The following is a 21,852-nucleotide window of genomic DNA, read 5'->3' as shown; positions in this document are numbered from 1 at the left end:
GCAGGCACTTTTTATTTGATCCAGTTCAAACTTGCTGACTCTAGTGCCCCAAGACACACACTGATAGGAGTTTAAGCTATTTCAGTGTTACTTTTGGATCCCAAGTTATTTAGCATAACGTTACATTGTAATTTGCTTTTCACTGTTTGATCTCAAACCATTTACGATTTAGCGCTTGGTACACTACACAGCAAGGCTGCTGAATGCAACTACATTTACATCTGTAACCGTTGCATTGTTTAGATCAGTTCACAAATTCAATCACATTACATTCAGCATGTAACAAGCAGTGACAAAGTAATACACTGCTAATTACATGGCACTGCAGTTTTATTGTAGTCTTAGCTAGTAAAACATTTGCTGAATGAGAGAAGCCAAAGCAAGGTTCAGCTAATTTTCTGAAAATTAATACATTTGTAAATACCGTGATAAAGCATGTTTTAATACGTAAAACCATATAAAATATATGTTGCTGACAAGGACGGTCCTAACTTCCTTTTGATCAGAATACAAAGTTAAGTATCTCCGACAAATAACCCATCAGTCATCAAATAACAAAACAAGCAAGCACACACACAGATTGACATGTTCAGAGTCCAGTTGTTGCACAATATTAATTTATTATCAAGTGCACAAGATTTCATGCATATTGAATAAAGTGTCAAATAAGTGTACCTTAATAAACCCCACAAATGGAAAGTGTATATTACAATCACATGTCAACAGTCATCGAGGCAGATTGGGATACAATAAAATATGGTTACATGGTTTCTCACACTTTCTACATCAATGATTTAATTCAACCGTGATTTAAGCACAAGTTCACTGCAAACATTAAAATGTAGTAAGTAAGAGCACTCGCAACAAGAGAAGTCACACTGTGCTGTACACCCATAAGCTCCTAATTTGTGTTCTGACAGTAGCAATAGCAATGCTTCTAATATTAAACAAATCCATTGTGAGAATTTTTGCTGCGCTGGGCATACATTTAGGTCTGACTGAGTGCCTCTCTATTATTAGCAAGGTTTATTAAAACAGGCCAACGTATGACCAACTTCCACATTCAACAAATCGGGCAAATGTAACTTGCACTTAACATAAAACCATTTCTGAGACTTTAAACTAATTCTTATCAACTAATTGCTGTCATCATCATTTGAAGAAAAAGCATGGTCACTCCAATGAACTTTTTTTTAGTCATGTCACCCATGAACGGATTATGTATAAATAATGACAATCTCGACACTTGCCAGGAACATCATGCACAGTAATGGTGTCCACTATTGTCTCAAACTTGGCCCCCCCCCCCCCCCCCCAAAAAAAAAACCCAACCTTTTCCAGCTACATGTACATGCAGAATTAGTCCAATAACTGTACACTCAAATGCGGACAGGCACTTTGCAATTTAGGACCTAAGGTTTTGCCTATGGTTGCTTTCATCTCCCAGTCAATATTATGTAACATTGTGCAACAACAGTATGAATCGCATTATCCAAGCACTAGCGTCATCCACAGAACTATTTCATTTATCAGTTCTAACCATCATTTACATGTGTACATTATCCATGCATCACTTTTAGCCACTTAAGTATTTTCAATATCAATTATGACCATCACTTTTATGTGTGTAAATCTTATTTAATTACAGAGGGAACAAGTGTCGCAGGACATTACCGTTCCAGACAGAGACTAAAACAAACTCTTTTGGCACTTCAATTTTAATTGTTAAATTCCATGTATTCCGCTGAATCTGCCAATGATGCAATGGCACTTCTGCTGCTTGCTCTCCTTTATAATACCAAAATATAAATTCCTTGGTTTTTGAAATGCAGAATGGTGTGTGTGTGTGTGTGTGTGTGTGTGTTTCTGAAATATAGGATGGTGTGTGTGTGTTTCTGAAATGTAGGATGGTGTGTGTGTGTGTGTGACTTGGCGTGAAATTAAATTCCACAAACTGCTTCAAGCTTCCTCCCAGTGAGAACCTCTAATCATTTGTGAAACTGAGAGTCCTGAGTCTACCGGATTGTTATTGGGTTTTTCACAAGTCAAGCACACTCACATAAATACCACTGGCCAGCAGCAACAAGCCAACCATTTTTCTGTCGCTTAAAATAAACCTTTAATTGAAAAACAAAACCCAGACTGGAGCTGATCAGTCACTGTCACAAAAACTAGTTCATGCAGTCTGCTGCTCTGGGGGGAACTCTGCACACAGCGCTGTCAGTGTCGCTTCACTTAAACAAAGGCCTATGTTGTCAAAGTAGTGATGAAACCTGAAACACACGTTATCAATACACATTGAGTGAAATAGGACATAACTACATTAACATCTTGTATAAATAAAAGGGGTAAAAAAAGGTTAACAGGACTACCCAAACAATGTTCCCATACACCTTCCCTGAACTGCAGCACTCATAATTTGGGACAAGGAGGTTCTGGGACCCTCTTGTCTGAATTTGTTGGGGCTTGAAAACCATCAGTTTTATGAACAGTCTTAGTTTTTTATGTACACAGGTGTATGTGGCTTTTAATTGGCCGGAAATTGAGCGAGCTGTGTCCCCTAGATGTTAAAGCGAAGGGGAACCAGTCTCCCAGCACCTCGGACAATATACAAGACCTTGCCTGGACAACGCTTTTTGCGCTCGAAGGAGTCGCCACGTACTTGCCTCAGAGCCATGACTCTGACATGATCAAGTGAGTGATTAACGGCGTTGCGTTAATCACTCACTTGATCATGTCAGAGTCATGGCTCTGTGGCAAGTACGTGGCGACTCCTTCGAGCGCAAACTCAGGGAGTCCCACATCATATCATCCCTCGGCACTACCTGCCCCGATGGAATTAACATCCGCCGTTAATTCATTCATCTAAACCTTCCCCCCGCTGTTCCACCTTGTGTGTATGTGTGTCCGCACGGGTACGTGAGTTTCCTCTTTCGTTCCCATTCATCCCCCCCCCCCCCCCCATTTTGTTTGGGCTACAGACCTCAAAACTGCCGTTTTTCAACTCTAACTTTTTCTTGCCTGTGTTATTGTTGGCTTCCCCTCGAGTAGCGTCCCTTGCTTCTCTGTCTTTGTCATTTGTTGGTTTGTGCAGTGCAGTTGTTTTGTCACTTATTCTCCTCTTTATCTGTTCTATCGCCTTTCTTCTTCTTTTTTGTGTGTGTACTTTTGTGTTTTTGTGCCTGAAGAAGACCCTTAGGTCGAAACGTCGCTGTTATTCGTTCCGTGTTCGGCATTTTAACGTGAGTACATTGCTTTTTGGTCTCTTTTAAGTACCATTGGTTTTTGGATGAAAAGTAAGTTTTTTTTAAAGAATCATGATTCATATTCATTAAGGGGAAACAAGTCATTCAGAATACTCAACAACACAAGTCTTGAAAGAACTCACCTGCGTTTTGTTTTGGCGATCTGGCGGCAACGTTCTGCCTGGCTGATGGCACGCAAAGTGGGCAGATAGTCCAAGGTGATAGACTCAAGGCTGTTGAAAGACATTAGCGGCAGACTGTCCACGGCAGTGTTCACCAGCTTCTTGTAGGTTTCAGGAACGCTGAAAATCAGTTGAGAAGTATCGTAAACATTTCAGGATTATAAAACGTCAGAAAAAAAGGACATATCCAAAAGAAAGAAAAACTTCAGAAACAGAATTTTTCCATTTAAAAACAATCTACAAGCTTAACACTTTCGCGACGGGACACTGATAAATCAGTAACCGCGCTGACACGCCCATGGACGGGACGCGCATTTTTCAGTAAGAGCCATACAGGGTACACGACTCGTGATTGCTTCCCGGATTTTGAAGCTTGCAGTAAATTGAGTTGTTTCCCTTGACACACTTTGCGTGCCCTTCCGCCATATGCAAAATTAGCCTGATTTGTATGGTTTTTTCGAGAAAAAAAATGAATCGAAGGCGAGCCTTGTCACGGGAGGAGATCCTCTGGATGTTGGATCTTGAGGACCCTGTAGATCATGATTCTGACGTGTTGTTTTCGCCTCAAGAAAGCGATAATAGCAGTGATATTGAGGAAGAAACAGTCCTGTTGTTGCTAGTACGAGTCGGAAAACTACACGTGTTTGGGTGGTACTGCATGAATCTTCGAATGTGTAGTTGCAAGGGGGGCGTGGCAGCACTGATAACAATGGATGGCTGGAGCCTCATAATCCTTTTGGAAATGTTCATAGGTGAACAGTTGGGACTTTGTTGTGAAAATGTGACTTATATTCAATATGGATTACCTAGACATCATTTGGTGAGTGTCACAGTTTTGTTTCATTTGAGTCAGGATGCTGTGAGTGAATGCGGGATTTGCTTGTTTTTTTCTTTGTACTGTCTCCTTATTTCTGTGTAGAATTTTAACAATATTTCAGCTATTTCATAGGTTTTACACCTTGTTTGGTTATAAAATTATTTATAATACTTTCTGTTAAAAAATAACTTAAAAAAGCAGTGGAAAATAAAACACACAAAAAAACGTTAAAAAACACAAATTATGCCCCTTTGCTAAAACAAATCGCGTGACAAACTTATAAATAGCACGACTGAACTGGGCATCCATTTTTTAATAAGTACACAAAATTTGGTGGTGATTGGACTTAATTCAAGCTTGCTAGACAGATTTCTTTACAGTTACTGATTTTTGGTAAGTTTCTTGGTGGCAAGCTACGGCAGGCAAGACGTTAACGCCGTGGCAATGCTAGTCACAATAGTGTTAAGCACGGTTCAGCACATTTAAAATAAAATCATGCAGAGAACCAAGTAGGCTTACGCACACAATCCTTTTATCCGACTGATGTAAAAACCATGTATCTGTGTCCCTGACCAATATCACAAACTGACTCTGTGCCTTAGCTGGTCTACATGATGAGACTAGTAACTCTAACAGATTGACTCTCAATATGAAACAAGAAGGGCAAAGCCCATACGACTCACATGCTTTACACATTTTTCCTACCAAAATACATGTGACCTTGACCCAAGGTCAAGGTCATCCAAGGTCATGCAACACAAAGCTGTTAATTCAAGACATAGGAAGTACAATGGTGCTTATTGGCTCTTTCTACCATGAGATATGGTCACTTTTAGTGGTTCACTACCTTATTTTGGTCACATTTCATAAGGGTCAAAGTGACCTTGACCTTGATCATATGTGACCAAATGTGTCTCATGATGAAAGCATAACATGTGCCCCACATAATTTTTAAGTTTGAAACAGTTATCTTCCATAGTTCAGGGTCAAGGTCACTTCAAAATATGTATACAATCCAACTTTGAAGAGCTCCTGTGACCTTGACCTTGAAGCAAGGTAAACCAAACTGGTATCAAAAGATGGGGCTTACTTTGCCCTATATATCATATTATAGGTGAGGTATTCAATCTCAAAAACTTCAGAGAAAATGGGAAAAATGTGAAAAATAGCTGTTTTTTAGGCAACATTTATGGCCCCTGCGACCTTGACCTTGAAGTAAGGTCAAGATGCTATGTATGTTTTTTGGGGCCTTGTCATCATACACCATCTTGCCAAATTTGGTACTGATAGACTGAATAGTGTCCAAGAAATATCCAACGTTAAAGTTTTCCGGACGGACGGACGGACGGACGGACGACTCGGGTGAGTACATAGACTCACTTTTGCTTCGCATGTGAGTCAAAAAGACTAAAGTAATGTTCTAACATGCCCTGAATCCGTTCTACACAAGCTTGAATGCTCACTTAAATGTACCGAGTATTTAAATCATAACAAATGTAATAAACAACGCTGCTGTGATGCCAATGATAATGTCGTTCTTGATTCAGAGTCAAGTCAAGAGGCAAAGACTGTATCAAGAACAACTGAACATAAGTTACTATCATCCAAAGCGACTCAATTTTCAGACAGGCCATATAGTGATGCTATATGAAAGCTGGGCCACGTAATGAACCTAAGGCCAGCTTGACACAAGAGGATAACACCTACACTCATTCATGACTTTTTTGTACTTCACAAAATACACTGCACAAACCTGACTGCTTCTGAAGAGGAACCAAAGACAAGGTTGTCGGACAGGGTTCCTTGGGAAGACACAGGAATGCTGCAGCCATCAGGCAGGTTGTGGGAACAATGTTCCTGCTTCCACGACGATACCTGGGAGTGCACAGACTGCCACAGGCGCCTGCTGGAATGCACACTCAGTTGTACCAGGATCTCTTCTCTCACCCTGTCACCTGTGCTCTCCGTGTCTGCTGCGGAGGGAAGGTCTTCAGTGCCAGGGAGCAGACTGCAACGATCAGTAAGGTAGGTGGCCGATGGACACTGCTTGTCACACAGTAAGCTGTCCGATACAGAAAGTGACTCATAGTATTGTGCGAAACTGCTGAGCAGCTGGCTGCCTAGCCCATCGTCTGTGCATTTTCTGGACCCTTTCAAGCTTATCTTCTTTTCTCTTTTGCTATGACGGGTGGCGTTCACCTCGGCCTCTTTACTGACGCTCACTGTGCTATCCTTTGCTGCAGTCTGTGAGACATCCATCTGCTCTGTTTCTGTCACAGAACTATAGTCATCAGTTATTGGTGGTGGTGTCCCTTTAGCCTCACTTTCCTTATTTTCTGCTGGTGTCTCATCTGGCTCTTTGTCCACATGCATCTTGAGCTCTACTTGTTTCGGAAGCTTGTCTGTCACTTCAGTGTTCTCCGCAAGCCCCTGTGCTTCCTCTGCTTGCTTCTGCCGATTCTCGGTGGTCTTCGCAAGCCCTAGTGCTTCCTCTGCTTGCTTCTCTGTGGTCTTCGCAAGCCCCTGTGCTTCCTCTGCTTGCTTCTGCTGATTCTTGGTGGTCTCCGCAAGCCCTTGTGCATCCTCTGCTTGCTTCTGATGATCCTCCTTGGAGGAACTCTGCTCCACAATGTTAGCACTATGTTTTGTTTCTTCTGCAGTATCCAAAGATGCTCCACCAACTGGCATTTCAGTCTTTTTGACATTCTCCTCATCTGATGCCTCACTGTCATAAATATCAGAACGAATTCTTTTCCTCTTCAGAGACTTCGGAGAAGGTGAAGCAGGACGGCACCACCTGTCACGTACGGCAGTCTTTGGCAGCGGCAGCAGACGCAACAAGTTTGATTGTAGAGCGTCAAGGAGGTTGGTTTGAAGTTTCAGGCACTCAATAGTAAGCTGCTGTACCCCTGCTCCATTGTACTGGTTCTGCAAAGATAAGAATGAAAGTGCACATTAGCACACAGTACTGTGGTTGTCAGCTGAGGATTTTATCAGAGATGAAAACAAAGCAAGATTTTTAACATACCACTGGACTTTGATAAGAGAAACTTTTGAAAGAAAAGGCAATGAATCATGCATACACACAGGAGCACACACACACCATTGGTACTTTAAATAGATTTGTTTTAAAAGTGGCCAGTAAAACAAATATGATTCTATCTGGTTATGTTCTTTCGTACCATATTTTGTGTTTTAAGATTTAATATGCAGCAATGTTTTTTCTTTATAAAAAGAGCATTTCCATTTGTATGTTAACAATTACATTTTTACGTTAACATCAAGAAAACATTTCTAAAAATAATGTTTGTTTCTCTCTTGTATCTTGTCCCTTACCTGCACACAGCTGCTGAACATGTTCTGCAGATCACAGGATACACCCGACATACTTTCACACAGGTGCAGGTGTACCAAAGGCATCCCACTGGCGCCAACACCACCAGCAGAGCTTCCCTTGCCATCATCTGCAGTCCTGACTTCCAGAACACCACCAGCGAAAGCCTCCACACTGTTCTCATCATCATCCATAATGCGCCGCGCTCTCTTGCGTGCAGGTTTCAAACACACGAAATCTCCTTCACTGTCGTTGCCATCACCAGCTGCTGATAGTGATAATCCCTGTTGTTTGTCATGGACGGTCATTCCTGCAGAAGGCTGGACACATGCTAGTCGTGCCTCCTGACTCCGGCCACCACCAGACAGAGCGAGGAACTGAAGGCTGAGCAGACTTTGACGCAAATCTCCCTTACACAGGGCAGCCAGGGCGCTCATGTCCCGTGCACATACACGCATTCCAGCCGCTAGGGACACTGTCTGCAAATAGCTGGCCACGGACACCTGAAAGCACATACAATGCGGAAGCTATTTTACACTATCAAATTGATGCACAGCTGAAGCTCTAGAAAGTCCCAATCACACAAAGGTGCAAGGTTTGCCACCCCCCCTCCCCCCCCCCCCCCTTTAGATATGATCTGTTAGACATGAAAACAAATAAATGCGCTGTTGCTAAAATAAACTCTTATGTATCGATTGGAGATTGGATTTCCCTTCTTTGAGTCATGTGACGTCAGAGGCCTACAAAACTTTATATTGGGCGTTTCAGGTTGACCGAAACTTTAAAGAAACTACAAAACACACGTCATGTGTTTGATTGCATGTGGCTGTTCAATGTCGAAACAACAACAAAGTCAGTACATGACGTGTGTTTTGTAGTTCCTTTGAAGTTTCGGTCAACCTGAAACGCCCAAATATGAAGCTTATGTGTTTGATTGCATGTGTGTGTGCCCGGGCTCGTTCAATCGTCAAAACAACAACAAAGTCATAGTACCTGAAAGGAATTCGATCGATACATAAATGTTATTTGCATTTTTGACCAAAATATGACATTTTACACAGATCTCGACAGTCATTGTTCACCTCGACCGCTATCGCGGTCTCGGAGAACAATGACTGTCTCGATCTGTGTAAAATGTCATATTTTGGTCAAACACGCAAATAACGTTTTCTATATTATCTTGTATAGCTTTTTTCTTATCGACTGTTCCAAAAATTCTTATTAAATGTGTGGCTTATAATTGTATAGGATAGGCCTGGGTTGCGTCAAAGAAAAAATTCCATTTTAATGTACCCATTTAATGACCAAAAAAGTGTGTCAACAATGAACAGGACTTCTGCAGCGGACCAAACATGGCCAAAAATAAATAATCCTACAAGCATTCCTTACCAGCATCTAAATGGTAAAGCACGCTCAGAAACAGAAGACTGACTCACCGAAGAAGGTTGTTTGAAGACCAGGGTTTCAAACTTGGCGCTGATGTGTCGATGGAAGCCTGGGTCGGAGGTGGTCATAATAATGGGGATCTTGGTTGTGCTGATGAAGTGCTGTACTGTCTGCAGGAACCCACTGTCTTCTTCAAACACCAAATCCACCTGCAACAGGGGATACAAACTTTCATCAACATGGTCTTCCACTTATTACAAGAATTTGTATACATCTTTTTCATTATATTTTAACCATTTTGCATCTTTTGTAGCTGTATCATGGTTTGTGAGAAACCATTCTGCATCTTTCATAGCTGTATCATGGTTTGTGAGGAATGTCAAGTTTCTAAATACAGGGATCGCGTTTACGCACGATTTTTGCGTATTTGACGCATTTTAAAAGTCGCTGACGCATTTTTTTCGCCGCGCCGCGTAAGCCATACGCAAAAATATTGTAACTTTTTCTTGTCTTCACGCAGCGCTTTTGCTCTGACTTAATAATCACCCGATCCTGAAACTGACTATAGGGCTCGAGAAGTGACGACACACATGAAATCTGCGCGTCAAAACTAAAGTCCGTTTCTTTTTGCATCGAAGTATCGCAAACGAACGTAACGAGGGTATTACCAGATAATGTCTTGTCGGATAATGAAACAGACATTAGCTGCTCTCCCATCTCGCGCTTCCAAAAGGCGGAAAGTGTGTCTAGTCGTATTAGAGCGGGAAACAAACTCGCAAGGCCCGAATGTTGGAGACAGCAGGGGTGTTATTCGACAGGCGTGCGCGGAGTTCGACAGGAAAACTCGCCGTATTTAGGTAAGGAGTGTCTTTAAGTCTTTCGTGCGTGTTTTGTTTGTGTCTGTACGTGTTTTCGTAGTACGCAAAAATATTGGTCCGTGACGCGTTTTTTTCGTTTCGTTGCGTATGGCTTACGCGTTTTTTAAAAAGCTAGCGCGATCCCTGTAAATACATGAACATTTTTTTCTGTGCGCTTCACATGCAATGCTAGCATTGTAACATAAAAAGTAAGTCAAAAAAAAGTTAATTTCACCTTCACTTTCCGGAAAAAAATCTCCAGCAAAACAACAAGAAGCAACAACTCTAAATTAATTAGGATATGTTGGCAACTGCTTCACACTCAACTCTACCATTTATTTCCTCACATCAGCCAGTCACAGACATGCAAAAAGTGGAAGCTGACACTGAACAAGCTGGTGATCGTGTGAGGTACATGTACTGACCTCATCAAATAGAATGAGTGAAGTTGAGGTGAGGTTCAAATAGCCAGCAAAGTTACTGTCCTCCCCATCTTTCTCTCCTTCCAAAGGCTCCGTTGTCTTGTCCTTCCCCTCTTCACCACGCCGCTTCTTCCCACCACCTTTGAACAGTACAAGACAAAAACCACTCAGTACAGGACAAAAGCCACTATGTACTTGAACAAGCCAACAAACAGCTAATGTTCTTATATGGACCTAAACTCAAAGATGTAAAACTTTGATATCCGACACAAAAAACTTTGAGGATGAAAGTCGCTTGTTCTTTTCAATGCTTGTTATTCTCTCAGTCTCAGGTACCAGGAGTGGTTCCGAATAACTCTCACCTACTCTATTACACATGTCATATGCATCTAGACCGCTTACTTCCCTTTGTTTATTAGATTTGATATCCGACATTGAAAGACACTGCTAACTAAAAACGGATGGATTTGAGCAAAAAAGATAACTTGTACATTTAAGGCACGAATACAGCTTCAATCTATGTCAAAATGAGTGTCTCATCAAATCAATACTAAGTTCACATATTAATAATGTGTGTTTTACCAGACAGCCTGCAGAGATTTGACTGGGTGCTCAAGACTGAACTCTTCGTAAGGTTTAACATTTTGTAGAGAAGTGTTCATGAAAACTAACCATTACTTTTTCTATTATACTCAAACCTGGGAAACCATTAACTGGTTTAAACTAAGTGACCATTCACAGAGATGATAGAGCAGCTACAAAGCAAAAGCAGGCCATTTTACCTTTCACTTCATCCACTGCTTTTCTCTTCCTTGATGTTCCTTGTTCAGAAGTCTCTTTGGTTTTCTTTGAGTCATCTGAAGTCACTTTGGTTTTCTTTGAAACATCCTTCTTTGGCGTCCCTTTACCCTTGCCTTTCTCATCTTTTGCCGGGCTGCTTTTGGCCAAGGGTTTCTTGCCCTCAGCGGCATTACTCTTGAAGAAGCTGGCAAAGGCTTTTGGAACACTGCTGTTACTTTTGGGGACTGCCTTTTTTACTTGTGGTTGTTCTGAGGAAAAACATCATATAACATTCACATACACACACAAAATATACAAAGAGTGAAAGTCTCATATCCATATTATAATAATGTCATGAAACAAGTACATGATTGAGTAAATCTGAAAGTATTGAAAACAATCCTTTACCTATCTAGACTAGTGTTGTCCTTCCAAATGTTGATGTACGTATGCATACCTGCTGAGTGTGATGGCTGAGTGATAGGTGTGAGAGGTAAGGAGTTGAAGACAGCACCCTCCTTTTTCTGGGCCACCTGATGTGACTGGGTGGCTTCCTGCAGCTGTGCCAGAATGTGACGGCCTTGTCTGGAGGACGATGCGTTCACTTCAAATACCTGCAACACAAGTGAGGATGCAAGACGAATTTACACAAATAACCCGCGTGACTGATAATATACTGTTCAAAAAAAGAAACGCATAGCTTGTAATATTTGGTTAATTTAGTTATATGGCTACAAGGATATCCACCAAACTGCAGAAAATGTTTATCTGGTCGTCGACCTTTCGTCCATTGCCACAAGTGAGCTCTGCACGTGACGCATGCGTTATCAGTGGCTACAATGTCAAAATTGCTCATTTGGCATGACCACTCGTCATGCTTCAGTGTAATCTCGTGAAACTCGGGGAATATTGAGCTCTCACCATGTCTTCCAAAACCCATAAAAGCGGATTGTTCGCCACAAAGAAATCAGACGACAATTCAGCGACGAAAGATGGCCCGATTGAGCAGAGAAAACCGCCAAATTGCATTGGGTCGTTTACAAGCAGGCCAAAGTCAAAGTGCAATCGCCAGGCACTTCCACGTGTCCCAGAGCACCATCAGTAGACTGTGGGTCAGGTTTCAAGCCACTGGCTCCGTTGCTGACTTGCCACGAGCGGGAAGACCAAGGGCGACAACTGCTGCTCACGACCGCTTCATACGGCTCCGCCACCTCCGGAATCGTTTCCTGTCGGCCTCATCTTCTGTCCAGGCTCTCCCCGGGCCACACCGATTATCGGACCAGACCGTGCGGAACCGCCTGCATGAAGCTGGTTTGAGAGCTCGCAGACCTCACAGAGGAGCTGTCCTCACCCGCCGCCATCGCCAGAACCGAGTGCAGTGGGGCAACCAGCACCTTCGCTGGACCGTCCGGAATCACTGGAGACACGTGTGGTTCAGCGACGAGTCCTACTTCCTGCTCCAGCGACATGATGGTCGGAGGAGGGTCTACCGGAGAGTAAACGAACGTTACGCGCCCAACTGTGTGGATGAGGCACCCGTTCATGGTGGTGGAGGCGTCATGGTGTGGGGGGCGATCAATACCGCTGGAAGGAGCACCCTGGTGCACGTCCAAGGGCGCATAACTGCCCAGCGATACGTGGAGGAAATTCTGCGCCCACACGCCCTTCCTCTTCTGGCTGACCAGGATGCCATATTCCAGCAGGACAACGCTCGCCCGCACACAGCACGACTCACCACCCAGTTCCTCACCGACCACCATGTCCAGGTGCTTCCCTGGCCATCCATGTCGCCAGACATGAACCCGATAGAACACCTCAATCAATCAATCAATCAATGAGTCTTATATCGCGCATATTCCGTGGGTACAGTTCTAGGCGCTCTGCAGTGATGCCGTGTGAGATGAAATTTTATACGGCCAGTAGATTGCAGCCATTTCGGCGCATATTTACCTTTCACGGCCTATTATTCCAAGTCACACGGGTATAGGTAGACAATTATTAACTGTGCCTAACTCTGGGATGAATTGGACAGACGTGTGCGCAGGCGAGAAGAAGCGCCGGCAAATCACCGCGATCTATTGCAGGCACTTCAGGAGGAGTGGGACACCATCCCACAGCAAGAGATCCGGCATCTGATCCAGTCCATGCCCAGAAGGTGCCGGGCAGTTGTTGCTGCTCAAGGCAGTCACACCCCCTACTGACTTGACAGCCTCGGCACCCAATCGTATTGATTGACTGATTGATTTGAAGATGCAAATGAACTGTGTGTGCATTCAACTGTGTCCATACCAAATTTCAAACAAATAATCTAAATATTGGATTTTCTGTTAATTTTTTCGAAAAATAAAACAAATTTGGCAAGTAGCAACTATGCGTTTCTTTTTTTGAACAGTATAGGTTGACATTCACACTCAAAAAACGCCTTTATTTAGCAGTTACTTGTAAAAAACATGTTATGGATGCTTGACCATTACTCTCTCTGCAGGCTTGCCGCTTGGTAATGCAGAAGAAATTATACCTGAAACTCTTTCAGTCCTACAAAACCGGGTGTGGCAATAAACCAAAGAGGTGTACTCCACAAAGAGCATCAGTCAATGTGTTCCGCTTTACAACCAAAGAAACACGGCTCTAGTCTGACTCAAAACTTGAGATATTTGTCAAAAACAAGGCTTATTTTTTGCACCGCACCTTGTAGCTGAGCTGTTGAGCCAGAGCATAGACAGCGGCAGTCTTGCCAACGCCGTGAGGTCCCACAAGGAGTATGGTGTTACACAGCCCACTGCCCTCATCATCACTGTCATCTCCACTGAAGTCAAAGTCGCTGTCACCACCTCCTGCAGCCTTGGCTAGAGCAACAAACACAAAACTGACATTTTTATGATTGCAACAAAATACTTCTAGTTTAACTTTAAGCACAAGCAGTCACATTAGAAAGAGTCTGTTCAGCACATGCCAATGATTGCACACATTTCTTAATGTTCTTTGTAGCAGATATAAATAATTTATGTAACTCTGACTGCAACAAAATGCTTGTAGTTTAAGTACATGCAGTCCCATTAAAAAGAGTTGGTTCCACACACGCCAATGATTACACACATTTCTTAATGTCAATTGTCATTGTAGCATATACACAACATTTCTGTAACTTGCTGGCAGCTCCAGCATAAAGAGACAATGATTATGATTAATGTTAAAACTAATGTGATGTACATAAAAAAAGGACTCTAGAATGTAGAGCCAAGTGTTGAATAGACATGCCTGATTTAAAGACTAATACACATACAAACAAGAATAAAGTATCTACATCTACATTGTTAACTGCTACCCCTAATATCCTGTGTTACATTCATCTTTCTTATATAGCAAGGTGTCTTACTGCAAAATTCCTGTTTGGGCTACTGTTAAACCTTTGTATTTTGTTCTCTTTCTAAATAACTATAAAATAAACAATACAGTCATGAAGTACATGTACTGTACTCTTCATGCGGATTCCATCCATACCATATTTATGTCTGTCAGTCGTCTGTTCAAGAAAATATGTATATTCTGGAGCTAGTTTTGCCGTGTGGAAAAAATGTGAGAGATCTAGTAGCTCACCTGATACCCTTGCTTCGCGCTGTATCAAGGCCTTCCATTCCTCCAGCCAGTATTTGAGGCGTCTAATGCTGCTCTTGTTGCCAATCACCTCTGATTCCGACACAGGCTGCAGCACATCTGACCACTGGCCATCTGCACAAACATCATCAAACTGTTTCGTTTTGCTGACTGCATCGGGGATATAAGGGAGGGAACAGAAAATCTTCTTACATTAACACAAACACAACGCAAGGTCATAGACGAAAAACAACACGGCTAAGAAACATTCTGCACAATCCCCTAGGCGACCCCCGGTTATAATCAAATCTGCCACACATGCATCCACAAAGGTATCATTTCCTATCAGTCCTGCTACTCAAGAATCATCCTTGTTAATCTTCTTCTTCCATGAGCTGAAATTCACACGTACACTTTTGTTTTTACGTATACGACAATGTTTACCCCATAATACGCCGATTTAGGGGGATGCATGCATGGTATTTTCATGTTTCTATAACCCACCGAACTCTGACATGGATTACAGGATCTTTCTGAGCGCACTTGGTCTTGTGCTTGCCTGTGCACACAAAGGGCAATAACTTATGAGGTACTAGCAGGTCTGCACATAAGTTGACCTGCTAGGCGCAGCTGGGATTCGAACACACAACCTTCCGCATGGGAGGCCGGCATCTTATCCACAACGCCATTGCGCCCGTCTAATCCTTGGCAATCACATTATTTAGGATCACCACCATAAGGCACAAGCTTTCTGATATTTCTTATTTGCCTGTGGTATAATTATGGCTAAATTTAAACACTATTTAAAAAGAAGGTATCATCTGTCATCAGCATTCAGTAACGATTTCAGTTATTTACATTAGTCTTTTACTTGCTGCTCCCTTGCCCCCTCCCACTCCTTTACAGCTGACAAGAGAATCAAACTTCATTAACCTAACTGTGCTGACACTGAAATCAAGAAGGCATCATTATTGGTACTTTACCCTTGTCATTCTGCAACATTGAATTTGAAGCATCTCCTTGGTCATCCACGATAATAATGTCAGAATCTGAAGATCTCTTAGCCTTAGTCTTTGTGAAGTCATCTGAAACAAACCAAAATCCTGTCTTAATATCTTTTGTGCTTACAAAGGCATTTGAGGGCAAGGTAAAGAGAAAAGTCAAACAAAACACTACCAAGAAAAACCAGCAAGAACAAAATCAACAATAAAGTTATTCACACCTTACCATAAGCGGAAAAAAAGTGTACAGAAATCAGCTTTGGCTGCCGATTTCACAAAACTGACTTCTCTGCCATTTTACACCTCACCTTGTGCGCTGTCTGTTCTTGAAGCTCGCTCACTGAGCTGTGTCTTGAACTTGTCATGTAAAGCAGAAAAGGGGAAGCTAGGATTTGTTTGTACAAGTTCCTGCAGCACCAGTTTTGGGGTTTCTGAGCTGATGTAAGTAGAAGGGTGCTGCAACAAATAATCATTAACTGTTACCATAAATTTCAGTCCAGAAATAAACCACAAAGGCAACACAGAAGCTGTCATGTACAAGAGAAATCAGAATGCAAATAAAGCTGTATTCCACAACTACGGATAGTGTACTTGTTTTCTTGCTTTAGTTGAATATTTATAATAATGGCAAGCAAAAACTATGCCGATCATTAATGCTGTCTTTCGGATGTAGAATGGTGGGAAAAAACGGCAGACTAAAATTCAAAATGTAAATATAAAAAAATCTATTTAAATAATTATTTTATATTAGAGCTAAAATTGTGCATGTGCACAAACTATTTTTTTTTTTTTTACTGCATACTTTTATACCTTCACAAAAGGGGTGATGTCGGACAAGCCATGCAAACAGAACGCATGCCTACAGGATTAATGAATTTTTAGCCACAGAAAAAGCAAACAGGAACCAAAAATTGTTCTTTGGTGGTTTTTTTTCCCAAGGCAGTTCTCTTTTTAACTCTGTTTATGTAAAAAAAAAAAAACAAGTCGCGTAGGGCGAAATTACTACATTTAGTCAAGCTGTGGAACTCACAGAATGAAACTGAACGTAGTCCGCCGCAAGTGCAAAAGGCAGTGAAAGTGGCGAGCCTGTTTGGCGCGGTAGCGATTGCGCTGTGCTTCATAGCACGCTTTACTGTACCTCTCTTCGTTTTAACTTTCTGAGCGTGATTTTAATCCAAACATATCATATCTTAATGTTTTTGGAATCAGGAACCGACAAGGAATAAGATGAAATAGTTTTTAAAACGATTTCGGAAATTTAATTTTAATCATAATTTTTATATTCCTAATTTTCAGAGCTTGTTTTTAATCCAAATATAACATATGTATATGTTTTTGGAATCAGAAAATGGCGAAGAATAAGATGAAATTGTTTTTGGATCGTTTAATAAAAAAATAATTTTAATTACAAGTTTCCGATTTTTAATGACCAAACTCACTCATTAGTTTTTAAGCCACCAAGCTGAAATGCAATACCAAACCTCGGCCTTCGTCGAAGATTGCTTTGCCAAAATTTCAATCAATTTAATGGAAAAATGAGGGTGTGACAGTGCCGCCTCAACTTTTACAAAAAGCCGGATATGACGTCATCAAAGGTATTTATCGAAAAAATGAAAAAAACGTCCGGGGATATCATACCCAGGAACTCTCATGTCAAATTTCATACAGATTGGCCCAGTAGTTTAGTCTGAATCGCTCTACACGACACACACACAGACAGACAGACAGACAGACAGACAGACAGACAGACAGACAGACAGACAGACACACACACACACACCACGACCCTCGTCTCGATTTCCCCCTCTATGTTAAAACATTTAGTCAAAACTTGACTAAATGTAAAAACATACCTGCAACAAAGACACGGATTTGCCCTGTGCAGGAGATGTTGGCTGCCACTGAAGACTCTCCCACTTGAACCCCAGCAAAGGTGCAGCATCCACTCCAGGGTCCAACTCAAGTCTCAGCATGGCTTGTATTTTCTCCACAGCTCTCAGTGACCACACATCCAGGCAGCCGGACTCAGATGATGTACGTTGCTGCACATGACTTATTTCAGGAAAAGGTGCAGGTTCTGAAGCAACAATGGCAGGAGATGCATTAACGGCTGGTCGCGTCAGCTCTGTAGGCACGCCGCTCATAAGGAATTCCCGTCTCTTTCGCACAAGTTCTGGATCTTCAACTGGAGCACTTTCCTCTGCTTCTGCAGGTTTCTTCTTGGCAAAAATTGGTGCAAGTTTTCCAGCTGAAAGGACACAAACACACACACAGAGTGTAAAAACCCACAAAAAAACATACCTTATGAGCAGAAACCAACATTTGCTGCAAAAGAAACTCACAATAAAAGTCAGCGAGCAACTTTCTTGAGAACAGAATTTAAATACTTTGGATTTTTCATCCAAGTTGGACAATCACTTACTTTGAATTAAATGGGAAGGATGAGGCCACAATAGGGACATTCAAATGTGAACCAAACTGACGCACAAAGTTTGATGGTATTTGAAGAAAAGTCAGCTCGTTACATAAACACAGCATTACCTGGCTTTCGGGGACTCGAAGTAGCACGAGAAGAGTCTTTCTTCCTGGTGATCGTTTTCTTCGGTGTTGATACTTCATCGCCCCCAACACTGGAATCTGATTCCACATTGATACAGTGTTGCTGCTCAGCCTCTTGCTTCACCTGTTGCTCTGCTAGACGTCTACTCTGCCGGCGAGATCCCAGGTCTGCTACAGGCGTCTCAATCTCTGCTGTGTTCGGCTTAGGTTGCTTTCTGGATTTTGACACCTGTGCTGTCTTCTTGCTTATCTTATTCAGAAGCGTCTCCTTCTTTTCCTTGGAATTCCTCCTGCCTTTCTGTAGCTTGGCTTTCTGGAGTAGCTCTTGTGCTCTGGACTTGGATGCGCTGCCAGTCTGGGGACAACAAAGTATGAAAGATTATGCAATAAATTGCAGAAACAACAAAAAATATAAAGTAACAAGATTTTTAAGTTTACATCCAGCTTTAACAAAGAAGTCAAAAGAAAAACATGTTCCTAAATTAGTTATGGCACACAGCCTTTGTCACATCATTTACTTTTCTTCATTTTTGTTTGATTGTGATCGCACACACACAGTGACACACACACAAATACTGACCAGTTACATTTCAAAAGCACTACACAGCTCAAATAAAGACTAGTTCTACTCATCTGGTCAAAATTCCCATTTCAAGCCTAGGAGTAGCAGTACTTACCAAGACATGCTTGGACTTCGGTGTAAAATCCTTGGAGTCACTACCACTTTCTGATTCCAAAGATTTTCTGCACAAGATTATAAAAATTATAAGAAAATGAGGCACACCATCATGACCATGAACATCTCTTAGACTTAGTCTTACAATACATCCAGTGATCCACCCTCCATTTTTGGCTCACGTAAGTGTAGCCTATGCGATCGTAACTTTGTCTGTCTGTGCGTGCGTGCGTGCGTGCGTGCGTGCGTGCGTGCGTGCGTCTGTGCGTGTGTATGTCTGTGGTAGAAACTCTAACATTTGAAGACGTCACATTACATTGACGTCACATTATGACGTAAGAGGGTCACGCGAAGGAAGTACTGAAAGTCTCGGTCATTATTATTTTGAGCGCGCCGAGACTAGTTGGCAGTCGTGTCCTTGTAAGTAGGCTACATGCAGACAGACAGATCTAGATCTAGTGTCTCGCTTTCTTGCAGTTTCACCTATGCTCTTTCTGTGTGTGTGTGTGTGTGTGTGTGTGTGTGTGTGTGTGTTTGTGTGTGTGAGTGTGTGTGTGTGTGTATGTGTGTGTGTGTGTGTGTGTGTGTGTGTGTGTGACGGAGTGATTGAGTTTGTGTTACTGTTTGTCGATTTCTTACGTGAGCCTTGATGGCTTCGCCTCTTGTTGTCTTTGCATTCCACATTGTCAGCTAACAGACAAAAGCTACATGTACCCTCTATAAATCTTGGAAGTTAAAAATAAATTATTCAATTCATAACTTTCTGTTGACCAAAAGCGATACATGTAAAGACTTTTCCCCAACATTTTTTAGGTGGCACATGTATGCAGTAAATTGAGTAATCAAATAGCTAGAATGAGAATTTATAACATTAACAAACCCTTTCCAAAGAACCTTGAGCAAAATCATTTTCAACACTTTTTTTATGGAAGGGGAGAGAGTTGGTGTCAGTAGGGGGTGAGGGGGCTTTGTCAAATGTTAACAAGAAATACCTGAGCCGTGTCAATGTTTTCTTCTGCTGCAGCTTGGTTGTGATTTTCTTGTCTTTTGCAGGAGTTCCTGTCGGCGGAGGAAACTGCTCTGTTTCTTCATCCGTCTCACAAATTCTCTGCGGCTTCTGTTTACGTCTTGCCCTCTTATTACTGTCACCAGGCGAGGAAATGCTCTCATCTTCACTTTCTCCTTTGTCTTTGATGGTCAATTTCTGTGCTGGTTTTGCTAGGACAGAGGTATTCATACCAAGACCACCGCCCTTACCAAACTGCAGTGTTGGTTGTGCTCTCCTCTTAGATGTGTCTGGAGAAGGGGTGGAGTTTTGAAGAAATTCTTTCCTCTTTGCAGCAACTGCTGACTCTTCAGGCGTGCAAACGTCTGTGCCAGTTGCTGTTTTTGATTTTGAACAGTTCTTGACTGGTAAATCGGACCCTTTGCTTTTTGAAGCAGTCTTTGATTTCTTCCCAAAGAACTGATCTTCAATGGTTTCTGAATCTTCAGCTGTACAAACTTCTGTGCTAGTTGTTTTTGAATCGCTCTTGTTGACTGGAAAATTGGATCCCTTGCTTTTTGAACCAGTCTTCGTTTTCTTAGCAATAACACAGCACTCGTCATCAATGGTTTCTGAACCCAGAAAAACTATATCACTGTCATTTTCTGCAGCTGCCGTTCTAGTTTTACCAAGTTTTGTTTTACAGACATCCCTTGACTTAGGTTTTCTGGCTGCAATCTTTTGTTCTTCTGGACTTATGTGAATGTCAACTTCAACCACAACAGAACCCCCAGTATTGTCACTCTTCTTAACACTTTTCTTTGTACATTTTGAGAAGAACCTCATCACACTAGGAGTGGAAGGACATGATGCTTTTTCTAATCCACCACTGCTGGTTTGCTCTGTACCCTCTACTTCATCATCAGTAGCGGTCAAAGTTAAATCTTCTTTGGGGCAATCTGCCTGGCTGTCTTTCAAGTTACCTGTCTCGTCTTCAAAAATCATGTCCTTTTCCTTGTTAGGTCTTGCTTGCATAAGCAAAGAAAACGCATTGGGAGGATTTCTCTGGCCTTTCTTTTGCTCAGGTTTACAGCAGTCAGACAGACGTGTGCCAGTGCTTGAAGTCTTCCCTCCTTTCTGCCCTGAATCCTCTTCTGTGGCTTTCCTTTCAGTACTTCCATTGCAAGTCAGGATACTATGCTGTTTGATCTCTGCCTCAGACTGTTCACTGCCATTATCCTTCTTCTTCTCAGTTACACCATCATGCTTTGTGTTTACTCCATTTTGACTATTCTCTTTGCTAAACTGTCCGGTGCCAACTTCATGCTCAATCTGCTCTCTTTCTTTATGTGCTGTGCTGCTTTCAGTTTCATTTTGTTTTTGTGCAAAGGCTTTTACAAACTCTGCATAGTCTATTTCCTGAGGTTTATTCTCTGCCTTGTGTACTTCATCGCATGATCCTTTCTGTTCAGGAAGAACTTCGGCTGGAATATTATCCACTTTACCTTTCTTCTTCGTTGCCAGACGCTTCTTCTTGCTTTTGGCTGGAGGAGTTGATTTGGTCAACATGCACAGTTCTGCATTTTTTGCGCTTCCATTTTCACTGGGTGCTGCAAGTACGGATTCAGACTCTTCAGTGTTTGTCAAACACTGGCCAACAACACTTTCAGAAGCGCACTTCTGCTTTTTTGTTAGCTTCAAGGCCCTAGCAGATCTGCCATTAATCTGAAGGTCAGGTATTGTCTTTGATTCAGTTTCACAGCCTCGTCTCACACGCTGAAACCTGTCCTCTGAATCCTCAACATGTTCATCTTTCCGTACAGCTCCAACTGCCAGATTGGTGACTCTGGAAGCACTAGAGAAAAAATCAAGGATTCCTTTAGTTTTTTTTGCAGTATTATCACCACCTGGCAAAGGATCTTCGAGAGACTGTGGGCTTCTAAAGACATCCATGACGTGAAGGTTCTGTTTTGGAGACAGCTCTACATCGGTAGCCGTGTAGGCTGCACATAGT

The 21,852-nt window shown here is 42.1% G+C and overlaps 1 protein-coding gene across 1 annotated transcript; it reads right to left on the bottom strand.

Annotated features, from left to right (window-relative positions):
* Positions 1–600: 600 nt before the first annotated feature.
* On the bottom strand, positions 601–21,852 carry LOC138959781 (ATPase family AAA domain-containing protein 5-like). The gene is made up of 16 exons (XM_070331393.1): positions 19,846–21,852; positions 18,855–18,921; positions 18,160–18,532; positions 17,472–17,866; positions 15,927–16,074; positions 15,601–15,702; positions 14,621–14,752; positions 13,712–13,869; positions 11,481–11,637; positions 11,026–11,292; positions 10,247–10,383; positions 9,015–9,173; positions 7,581–8,081; positions 5,998–7,172; positions 3,389–3,547; positions 601–2,273 (listed from the first exon to the last, which is right to left on the bottom strand). The coding sequence occupies exons 1-16, from the start codon at positions 21,789–21,791 to the stop codon at positions 2,177–2,179; spliced, it is 5,973 nt and encodes a 1,990-aa protein (XP_070187494.1). The 5' UTR covers positions 21,792–21,852; the 3' UTR covers positions 601–2,176.

This window comes from Littorina saxatilis, linkage group LG2 (genome assembly GCF_037325665.1).
Source record: "Littorina saxatilis isolate snail1 linkage group LG2, US_GU_Lsax_2.0, whole genome shotgun sequence".
Taxonomy (NCBI): domain Eukaryota; kingdom Metazoa; phylum Mollusca; class Gastropoda; order Littorinimorpha; family Littorinidae; genus Littorina; species Littorina saxatilis.
This window is presented reverse-complemented; position numbering and strand designations above follow the sequence as displayed.